Here is a 12,460-nt window from a genome sequence, read left to right as displayed (position 1 = left end):
TGAATGAATGAATGAATGAACTAGTGACTAATAGATCAATTAGTAACTAATAAAACTAATTCATCAATGCACTGTTTAGGAATTATTTGTCCCTCTATTTCACTGCTCAAAGCAATCCCATTTTTACGAAAGAAAGAAAGAAAGAAACTCTGCTGATGCAATCGGCGCCTTACCTCATTCACTCCACTGCCTCCATATTAATGAAACATGGGCTGTGCTGCATCAATGCTGCTGCAGGAATACCGGAATCCCCCTTTTCTCCATCTCTCTCTCTCTTTCTGTCTCCCCGCGCCCACCCCAATGAGTCACCACGGAAAACCTCTCAAGCTAGTAATTGCTGGGTAGGATGGGGACAAACACATTAAACTGGGATTCCCTGAGCAGTCGAAATGACACTTCATTTAATGTCGGTGTTTATACGAGCTGACAAATCACTTCAGGGTTTTTGAGCTTCTCCAAGACTCACCGTCTTATATTATTGATCTGCATGAAAATATTTACATTTTTGATCAAAGAGGGCTCCTAACCCAGATACATCGTAAATGTTATCGCGCAGCTTCGCCACAAGATGGAGACAAATGAATTAAAAACCTACCATTGTTTAGACTCCCTTAGCATTCTCTATAAATTAAATCCACCATATTGCATCGCTCACTGCATTGCAACTCATTATGCAGGTATTTGTCCATGGGTTGTGCAACTGCTCATTTTTCTTGTGCACGAATTTACACACAATATCTGCTCCGCGTGACATGCATCTTTGCGTGAATACACACATATTCATTTTCACCATGCGTTGAATACTAAAAGTCAACCGTACTGTCATTCACCAAAGACATTTAGATCCGATTGTGAACAGTCCTCAGGGCATCGGTCTCTTGGCTTATGTATAGTCTGGACTCTAAATGAACTGTCAGGGGACCTAATTACTCAGCACACGGTTTCTACTCACTGGTCGGATTCTCCTTCAGCTAGAATGCCCTAGGTAACTTTTTAGTATTCTCCTCCTGAAGTCAGTGTCTCTGAAAAAAAAAAATTGGTGTGCATCAATACTCAGTACTCATTGGTTGGCTACAAATTCCGCTGACGTCAGTGGGGTACGAACTTTTTTTTTTCCAGTGATACAGACATCACTACCTTTCTCTCAGTTGTAACATATAGCCAACTCCTCATCTCAGCCCATTTAGATGATTCCTCATCTTTAACTGAGCCTATAATATACAGCATATAGTTTTGAAGTAAGGCCTGGAAATAATGACTACATCTTAATTAGTCAAATGTATCAATCTTTGAAAACAACATACTGTTAGAGCATCATATACTTCTCGGTTGTGCATTGTTTACTTAATTGACAATGTAATTGGGGTATTTTTGGATAACAGAATTTTCACGACGCACCAAAAACATCCTACTCAGAATACGCTTACCTCAATTCACCTCAGACAAGCCTTATTATTATAGTGGAGTGTTTAAGTCACAAACAAATCATCAATAACGCAGGAACAAGACTCAAGAAAAATGTGGGCATGTCATTAATCAAATTCTGCTTTATCTCCAACTGATATGGTGCAAGGATACTACTATAAATGGTCCGATGAATGCGTAAATTAGGATACAGCATCACAGTCATTAATATAGGTAGTACGGCCTTTAACCAAACCTGAACCCAAACTTAATCTCACCTTTTTCCACCAGCCACATAAAATGATTAAACTAAGCACTATGAAGTCTGCACGTGTATCCATATATGGGTCACGGGTCCACGTGTGAGCTTCATTGCATGAGGTTGGATAGGTGAGACCACCAGAGAGCAGATATATGCGGACATCTCCGCAATCCCTGAAATGCCAGTACAGTGCGAGAGGGGGGAGAAAGGGGCCAGCCCGGTCTAGCAAATGAGAAAATAGAGAAGTGGGGAGTCCGACGGTGAATTTTACGTCAAGCTTGAGATGTGGGCGTGAAGCAGGGAGAGAAAAAACACGAGGCATTACCGCCTTCTCTTAACGGGGTGCACCATTTCACTTCTCTGCGCCTCGCCGACATCGGAAAAAAAATCACAAAGAGTTTCTGAATAGCTGCTTGAACTGAACCGCGATGTACAACGCTCAGATTTGGCAATCTTTTCCCCTCACAACTATCTAAAATTGGCATATACTCCAATGGTTTTACTGGACGTACGATGGGATTAACTTTGTCTGGAAGATATATTTCATTGTTTCTTGCTGTTCAAATAGGTGAGTAGATTATTTCTAACGTTTATTCTGTGATTGTCAGACCTGTCCTCTTTTTTATTTTATTTATTTTAATATACATTTTTAATTGGCATTTCGAATACATAGTTATAACTATACGCTGATGCGTTTAAACAGTATTTCAATAGATATGCCCTTTGATAATATTTATCTGTGAAGTGCATGTTGGTGTCAGTTTTAATTGCAATGTTGCTGTCCCAACTGCGGTTTAAATGTTTGAGATTGACCTGAGATTGAATAATAAAATACACATTATTCTCTAAAGAATTCTGTATCCAGTGTTGGATAATTTCTGAAATAATAAAGCTCTGTTAATTGTGTTGGAGCAAGTTGAAAGTGTGAAAGTGTGGGACCGCCCGATCCTCCCCGTAATAAATTATTCAAACCTTTTATTGAGAAATAACATTAAAGAGCATATATAACACGGCTCTATTGCAAGGTTTTACTTGCAAAGATCTAGTTTGCATCATGAGTTTTACCTATATGATCCCATGTGTCCACACAATCAAACAATATAATTTACTTACAGTTTTATGAAAATTAATCTGGTATTTGATTGTTGTTTTTGGACTTCGCAGAAGATAATCTGCCATGTTTTGTAATATTCTTCATTTTTAAAATGGCTTTTTGTTTGTGCTGTCGCAGGGCTCTGCAATAAAATTTTCATGTTGTGCATTTGGTTGAAATCAGTAGCGATGTTTGTGAAGGAAAAACAACTGATGCAGCTAACTAGCTGAACTATATTAATTTGAAATAACCCCCCTCCTGACTTCATTGAACAGATAATGCGGTGCCAGGTTGACACCGGTACCGCTGACAGTGTCTAGTAAAGTGGTCGTGACCACTAGTACAGTAGGATAGGTGAGTCTATATTAGATGCTCAGTTGTTTCTAAATATAGCTCATCATGCCTACAACGAAAAGCGATTTAATAATTCACCATTGGTTCGCAGTGAGTCTTTTGATTCCAATAAAGCGAATAAAGGCAGTGGGGACTGACATGTATTTAAAACACGAAATCATACATCCATGTTTTATAGAGCTAGCTGCATGAGCATCTTTGTATTTCGCATCCTCATTTCCGCCATGTTGAGGTCTGAATATTTTAATTATTCCGAGGACAAATGTTAGAATGCATGCAGCAGACTACAAAGAGTAGCATGTAATTCAAAGCTGTGTATTTATTTTCACTCAGTATGGTCGTTTGTAGGCATATATGGCTGTAATGTTCATTTGCGCTTCGACTAGAAGGGCGATCTGTGCGTGAAATCACAATTATAGCATGATATTTCGTTATGTAAGCCTTCTGTGCGGCATGTTAAGGTTACACCTTAAATTCGTTGTGTATGGAATCAATATAATATTTTAATGTAACAATCTTAAGTGTATAACTTGATTATTTCAGTGTTTTGTGTCATTGTTCGATGCGTTTTTTTTATTTATTTATTCCGTGAGGGATAATAATGTACAAAACTAATTAAGCTTTGTGGCATCGACCAAAGGCTTTTTACAGAAAGAGATAAAAAATAACCATCATAATAGCATCTACATTTCGTTTATATATTTATTTTTGTGAATTTATAGCAAAGTGTTATATAAAGAGATATATTGTGTAACGAATAATATAGCAAAATAGGACCATAAAATAAATCGCATAGCCTAATAGATTTAATGTAAAGACAGCTATATTATTTAATAAATGCAATATAATTCAGATGAACTTACTCCTACTCGCGTACAAATATTGAAATATAGCATGCACTGTGTTTAATGTAAATGATCATATCGCTTAAATATGCACTGTGCAATAGGCTAGAGTAGCCTATGTAATGCATATACTTCCTATTGCATGTAAATCACTTGTTTTCTTACGGTAATAATCTATGCAAGGTCTACTGCATCATTTAGAAACAATGCAATGCATGCAAAGCAATTGATTGGGATTTTTACATAGTGTCTATAGTGTCTGCATTGGTACAGGGTGTGTGCCTCTTGATCTTGTCCATTATTACTGTAGTCAATGGGCAGAGGCCCGACCTGATTTGAACAGCGCAACAACTCAATCAATTCACAATTTTTCATTGCTTAACGAACCCGAGAAACCACTGGCGCCCATGGTTCGTTAAGCAGAGGGATCTGGTCAACTGATCAAGTCGTGACCTCCCAGTCGAAACACAAAGACCCAAATAGGAAATTGGACGGGAAAGGGAAAGCATCCGTGTCCAGAATGTTCTCATTTTCCCTAATAGATCTGTCATCAAAAAGAGACTTCTTTCTAGATGTGTAAAAACAAGGGGAGGGGGATACAAATCACTCAGAATGAAAATCTCACCTCACACAAGCCCACACACCCCCACCCTCATGTAAAGCATTACATCATCGTTTGTCCACGCGCCACCCTCATGCTCAACACACACTATTGTAGTCAACAAAATTGCGTGCAAGTCTTGTATGGCATTAAATAGTTCGTTCATTTATTCATGCATGCATTCATTCAATCATTTCCAGATTTAACGATTAAAATAGTACAGAACAGAACTAAATGACAATTGAAAATCGTGAATATAACGTGAGTAGTTCTACAAAATAATAACGCTGTACAAGAAAAATCTAATGACAAAGAAATGAAGGTTTTGCTCTCCCATGCATAAATAGGTGATGGTTATTTCTCGTTTTCCAGCCTATCTGCTGCAGGCGGTTCGAGCGGCTGGGAAATGTGAAACAGTGTTTAAAGGTTTCTCCGACTGCCTGCTTCAACTGGGAGAGAACATGGCCAACTATCCACAGGAGCTGGACGAGAAGGAAAACCTTCAGACCATCTGCACGTAAGGGAAACATGCATACACACAACAGATGAAATATACGCGTGTGTGTGTGTGTGAGAGAGAGAAAGGGAGAGCAGGGAGGGAGAATGAATTAAAAAAAATCGAGGAGCCAGATGGCACGAGGGGCCCCTTGTTTAATTCGACAGCTCCATGAGTAGAAATAGAGCCGCGTAGCCAGTTTGCGCTATTCGCGTTTCACCAGTTAATTACAATTAGATGAACCATCTCTACACGCCGAGGCCAAAGGTCAACATCCATAATTGGATCAACTCAGGAGGTAATGCGCGGTTATTGTAAGCGATCCGCCCAATAAAATAACCGGTTCTTTTACAGTCACGATTGAGGGAATCAAAACGGAACATTATCTTATTACAGAGACTGAAAGCACGATCCTTTTGCATCTCCACGTATTTAGATAACTCATAAACTTATGAAATAATATCTTGTTTTGCATCGCGGAGGCTTTTTTAAATACATGTGTTTAAATATTCTGAAGAATGACAAAGTGCTGTGAATATTGTTTTCTGTTTCTGATTATTATTGATAATACACTGTATATTATGATAGCTACATATCCAAATATCAAGGAGTAAAATAGAACAAGTAAATAACACCTTAACTCTAGCACAAGCAACATACGGAGAAAAAGGTGGATGTTAGGGAGAGCTGCGCTATAAGCGTGGTATAACAACGCCAACGCGCCTGGCATTGCATTTCATTTTCATACACCGAAATATTCAGACATGATAGATCAAACACAAGACAAAATCAATGTTGTTTCAGTTTGCTGACTTGAAAGCAAACACTGTATATGTTCTAATTTATGTGGAAGCAGGCTAGCCTACTTGCGACCGCGCGCATGCCCACTTGCTGATGCAGGGTTTGAATGTGGGCGTGTGTTCCTGAGATAAATTAATAAATGATGAATCTGAGAGCGGGTTAGAGGAAGGGGGTGGGGCGCAGGAGGGGAGTTGTAAGAGAGCGTGAGAGATGGGGAGGGCACTAGAAATCACGTGATGCGATGGAGACTTTCCCTTTGGAGCCGCATTACAACTCGGGTTTCCCTCGTGCCCTCTTCTCCTGCTTTACGCGGCTACATGCAATTGCCCGGATATTTCATGCACGCTTTATGCATCATATTAGAGTTTCTAATAATTGTGTAGTTGAATAAATAAACATTTTTCATTATGTAAGTTTTTTTAACAGCATTTTCTATAAATAAATATAGACAGAACGCCTAAAGTCAATATCGAACGAATATTTTACACTGTAAAAATCCTGGTTGCCTTAATTTTTTAAGCTGAATCAAATAAAACTTATGAGTTCATTTAAACATATAGATTATGTTAAATTGAATTAAAAAGCTTGCATAACTTTTAAAATTAGGTTCAAATGTGATTAGCTTTGTTTAATAAGTTACAATGACTTAAAAACATATGCTGTCAGGACTAATTGATCATATAATTTTTTACAGTATAGGCTATATAAAAAGTAATTACTTAAGGCAATCTCAGCTGAATTGAAAATAAAACGAGTATTGAAATTTAAGACAGATATATATATATATATATATATATATATATATATATATATATATATATATATATATATATATATATATATATATATTTATTTATTTATATAAGAAATCTTTCTTTTATCGACAAATAATACGCACAAATTAATTTTCTAAATACAGAAAATACTTTCTTCATAAGCCTATAGTATCGAAGGCTAAATGAGGAAATGTGTTACTAATTTTAGATTCACTTGGGCTAGGCTATATTTACAAAACCCCTCTGAAAATAGCATTAAAACCTAATAATATGTGCATATTAATATAAAAACCTAATGTGTTAAGCATGACAAAATGAAGAATAATGATTATTTTCCTTTCCTTTTTCGAAATATGTGCAGTTACTGGGATGATTTCCATTCATGTGCGACCACCGCTCTGGCAGACTGTCAGGAGGGAGCCACAGATCTGTGGGAGAAGCTGAAAAAAGAGTCCAGAAATCTGGACTTTCGCGGCAGCTTGTTTGAACTGTGTGCTGGCGGGAATGGCGCAAACCGGTCATCGGTTCCGTTCGGCGTAACGCTGCTCCTAACGGCACTGTCTGCGCTCGTGACGTGGATGCAGTTTTAACCCACGGGAAGATAAAAAAAAATCTGAGAAGAAAAAAAGAAGAGCGAAAAAAAAGACAAGACACGACATCAACGCAAGAATAAAAAGAAGAATAATTAAAGACGATCAAATTCATCCTCACCCAAATGGATTTATATACCTATTTCATCTGGAGAAAAAAATACAAGACGTTTTTTGCAAGAGACAATGGCAAGAAGAAGTCTTCTGGGAATGCTCAAGCACATTTGCCTGACTCTGGGTCGATTTCATGAAATATTTATCAGTTATTGAGTTGAAATGACGGCCTGAAATTTCTGAAAGGTCCTGGTTAGAAGCGTAGTATTTTATAACATTACCGTCTGTTATGAATGAATTATTATTATTACTGTAGGCTTTTCACATTCTCAACGGTCATCATGCATATAGAAAGATATAGGAAATATTTCTCCCATCAGTTTGTTTTTATATGATCTTTGTCGATATTTCGTTTTCATTTTTTTTCTAATTTGATTAGAGTCCAGCCAAGTACATGGATGACGCGTGACGAGGGGTTGCTGACCCGGATATATAGAAAGAAAACAATAATCACAAAGCTAATAAGAGGCTATAAATAATAATAATAATAATTCTAATAATAATGATGATACCTCAGGAATGATTACAGGCATTTATTTAGTGGAATACACGAGAGAAAACATATTTAAGAGATTTTATTAGTGAACACAGACATGTGAAATGTAGCCATAAAAAAGGCTGTGAGGTGAGTTGACTGTTGCCATATTTCCCCCAAAATGTTATCCTATTCCATTGAAAGAAGATTTCTCTTTTTTATGTGGGACACATGCTATAAAGGAAACACTTTACATTACAGTGTCCATCATGCATAGGCTAATGTGTAATACCAAAACAAGCAGCTCCAGAGAATAATTACACGCCAAGTACACGTAGTTCAGTACTATTACGCAGTAATTACACTGCAGCGTAAAGTGTGGCCTGGATATTTTCCCCGACAGTATCGTAGCACGACAATATCTGGACCTTGACATTAATAGTTGGATGAAGTGTATTTTGCTAGCTTTATTTGATGTTGCCAAGGCATAGACCACGTTTCACTGCCTTCAGAAGATGTGTATTTTGTTCGTTCGTTTGTTCGTTTCTGGGGATGTTGCATATGAAATACCTGAATATTCAAAACCATAAAGTAAATAAGAGATGTATGTGAAAAGAAAAGAGAGATACTTTAACAGAAACAGTTTTAAAACAGATTGATTATACAGGTATATAAAATAGACTGCTAAAAAGAAGTATTTAAAAGTACTAAATAAAACAGTTACTGTTTGAAGAGTGTGTTGTTTTTATTGGTGCCTTTATGTGGTCCTTGCCATGCATCTCGCTTTAATGTAAAATACAGCCGCATGGCTACATGCGTTAAAGAATGATAATTAATTACGGTCACATATAGATATAAAATGTAGTCTCTGTGTGCGTGGGTGGAACGAAAGATTCAGGTTAAACACGTGTTTTTTTTTCTTCCAGCTCTTGGACGTGAACGAGCACGCAGGCGCGCGCGACGCCGAGACTCTGTCGAGTGAAGACGTATTGTTTCATTATTAATAAGATGGCAGAGAGAGTCATTTCATATTGATTCTCCAGCGCTCAGCGCATTTCTGCAGCATATAAGGCGCTTGTCTGAACGAAAACAACCACCAGATTGAAAAATTATGTTGAAGGCATTTCTTTAGTATTTATTCTGAAATATCTATCCTTTTCTAGACACTTCTGCATGACCAATCGACATGATAAACACAGGACAATTAAAATACATCGTTTTAGACTAAAATGTACTCTAAACATGTCAAGCCTTGTAACTATCAGGTAAAAATATTCTACTTGCACGTGAATACGCCAGCTACTTAATTATTAATGCACATTATTAATTATTAATGCAGATTAATTTTCAATAAATAATTTATATATTTATTAAATATATTAAAGTTTTGGACCATTTTGGAGGTCAAATTTGTGGAAGATGACCTTGACACAGTAATAAAGGTCTAAAACATGATATCAAATGGCGTCTATTCGACTTGCCGGATACATTTGGCAAATAATTTGTTGAATTTTAATTGCATTAAAGTAGCCCAGACGTTAATGATTACAAATAATCACTGACTAAACTAATACATTTTTAAATTTGATCTATTTTTAAAATCTTTGCACATGTAAACCAACATTAAATATGAATTTCATAGTTTTAATAATTCAATAATTACAGACAAAGACATTGCAATATGTTTTTAAGATATTAAATACAGGAGGAATACAGTTCGTTTTATCATAAAACATTAGCACTAATATATACATCTAATACATCCAGTGCATGATGGGTGATAAAAATGGGAACGTTCAGCACTCGTTTTTTAGTAGAGGTTTTCTAAAAATCAATATAAATCAGACCTTGTATGGAAAAACAACTCCGTTTGATACGTTCAGAAATAAATAAGCTTATTTGCACCAGTGGTAAAATAAGCACTCGTTTTCTCCCTGGAGGTGTAAGACTGCATGAATGGTACTCAAGTCCTGAAACACATTTTTTAGTGCTCCTTTTTGAGCTGAAAATGAGATTGGAACTCATTCTGTCCCTGGAAGGGGATGACGACTACATTTGTAATCTCATTAAAATGCATGTTATTCTGTTGCTGGCACTGAATATATTATCCTCCACAGATCTTTGTGTAGTGCACAGAGATACATTTTTTAATAGTTAAGACTCTTTTATGATTGTTTTAGTTTTGCAACACTCATTGGAACATTTCCCAATTCTGCGAAATGAAGATTAAATACTGGATTGTGACATTTAATCTTTAACAATGGAAACAGAGGACACACACATATGCACACACTCACACTGAGATGGCTGGCTCCCCTACTGCTGCTTCACAACACACTATGCTTGACCATTTTTCAGGGCTGGCAGGATTAATCAATGCGCCCATGCCAATGCCAGGCAGGCATGGCACTGTTTATTTAGCTGTGTCTTTTCTCACAGTGCTGCGAGCACAAATGCAGGACAAGTCATGCAGAGCATCGCGGACGGCCGGGTCTTTAACTCAGTAACACACTTAGCTGGAGTGTTTTTGAATTTTTTTTTTTGCATTAAAATGTTTGAAAGGATCCGGCTCTATGCCATTCAGTCAATGGAGTCATGCATTAAAAAATCCATCTAACAATACTGACTCTATTCTGCAGTGCGGAAGTGCGCCGTTTTTGATTGTTCGAGAACTTCCGATTCAGTCGCCTATGGGAGAAATGACCAGCAATAATATACGACAGAAAACGGCCACACCGCTTGCTCTACAAACTAGTGTGTTTATGACTGCACATAAAAAGAAGATAAGATCTGTTTGCAACATAAAGGAGCATAAAGAGCCATTTCTAACATCTAAATATCAATAGAAGCAAAGAGAATAGAATCACCAAGAGGCGACACTAAAGTGCGATTTGGGAAACAGCCACTTGACGGCGCGGCGGCCATTTTGGAATGAAAATTCCAACAGAACAACAGCATATTATAAGTCCCCTACTGAAAAAAAAAACTGCTTAAACCAGCCTAGGCTGGTTGGCAGGTTTTATCTGGTCGACCAGCCTGGTTTTAGAGGGGGTTTGGCCTATTCCAGGCTAGTTTCCAGCCATTTCCAGCCTGGTCTTAGCTGGTAGACAGGCTGGGAGCCCAGTCAAAACCAGTTATGTCCAGCTTAAACCAGGCGGGTCAAGCTGGTTCCAGCCTGACCAGCTAGGACCAGGCTGAAAATGACTGGAAACCAACCTGTAAATGGCCAAAACCCCTCTAAAACCAGGCTGGTCAACCAGCTAAAACCAGCCAACCAGCCTAGGCTGGTTTAAGCTAGATTTTTCAGCAGGGTTTGTAAAATAAACTATCAAAAGTGCTGATGATTGTGAAAGTAAGTGTTGTATTGTTATCTTTTAGGTTGTATCTCAGCTTTAATGCGCTTTTTAAATAAATAAATAAACTGCAAAGCAGCTGCTTGTCATCGTGACAGGAATAGGATCCAATGGACGGCCGACCACTTTCACTTCAAAATGGCAGAATCGTGGGGCTGTTGCTGGGCGCTGCTGTTGCAATGTAATGTTCTATTGAGTGTCGCCTCTTGGTCATTCAAAGCTCTTTGATGGAAGTGAATGACACCGGAAGTCTCCAGCCAAAAAGATTCATATGACTGCGCCCGCTCTTACTTGAAGAATAGTGGCCGAAAAACGCCATAGATATTTACATTAGATGTCGCCTACACTGTTGTTGTTTATGGGAAGGAATGCGTCAACAGAGCCGCCATTTTAGTACAGGGTAGCGCTCCTTTGAAATGAATGTGGGACCAAGTTAGTGGAGGACTGGCCATCCAGAGCCAGAGATATGCAAACATTTATGCATATATCTACGATCAAGCGTTTTCCCGGTGATCAGTATCCAAATATTTTTTTAAATTACAAAAATTATAATTTTACATCACTTTTCTACATTGATGGATAAGTGACCGCACGGGCATTGTCAACAAAGAGTGTGTGTTTGTGTGCATGGAAATGTATTATCCCCCCTCCCTGTTAAATTTGATCTAATCCAAGTCCTGAAACACACCGCCTTCTCCTGCTTTCACTTCTCATGCTAATGGAGGGAGCGATTCGTTTGTGAATGAATCACCATTATGAACAATTCATGTGAACCTTCGATAACCCTGCGTCTCAATGTGCACATCCACCTCTATGATCTAAATGGCATATAACATTTGTAATATTCAATAATTTAGGGTGGACAGTGTGCACATTGATGCGCAGGCACTGTTTTGTTATCAGGCACCCTTATACGTACTTCAAATACTAACGTTACTTCACTTAGCTAACAATAATACACGTTTCTGACACCGCAGCGTCTTGTTGTCATATTTAATTTACATTGTTTGCTGATTTTATTTAACAAAACTAGCATAAGCCTAGAATTTAGTGCAAGCTAGTGCTACTTTGCCTTATGATGAATGCAGTAAGTGACTTTAGTATCATAAATAACGTTACTTGTTTAGCAAAAAACATTCGTAACATACAAAATCATAAAAAACGAAATCTTACCTATGAAATGTTCTGCCTTTATGCTTTGTTTTCTCGTTCCTACACCAGTTTGCAGGCGCAAAAGTCCAGCATCTTCACATTGACTTTAGTCTTGACTAATGTGGCTGAACGACATCTGTCCTG

General features: G+C 37.7%; 1 protein-coding gene across 1 annotated transcript; it reads left to right on the top strand.

The window, feature by feature from the left end:
* The first annotated feature begins 1,856 nt into the window (after positions 1-1,856).
* On the top strand, positions 1,857-8,548 carry nrn1a (neuritin 1a). Its single transcript, XM_056450575.1, has 3 exons — positions 1,857-2,234; positions 4,932-5,076; positions 6,994-8,548. Exons 1-3 carry the CDS (start codon positions 2,180-2,182, stop codon positions 7,220-7,222), a joined length of 429 nt encoding a protein of 142 aa, XP_056306550.1. The 5' UTR covers positions 1,857-2,179; the 3' UTR covers positions 7,223-8,548.
* Positions 8,549-12,460: the final 3,912 nt, after the last annotated feature.

This window comes from Danio aesculapii, chromosome 24 (assembly GCF_903798145.1).
Source record: "Danio aesculapii chromosome 24, fDanAes4.1, whole genome shotgun sequence".
NCBI lineage: Eukaryota > Metazoa > Chordata > Actinopteri > Cypriniformes > Danionidae > Danio > Danio aesculapii.
Note: the sequence above shows the minus strand (reverse complement) of the source record. Positions and strands in the feature narration are given on the sequence as shown.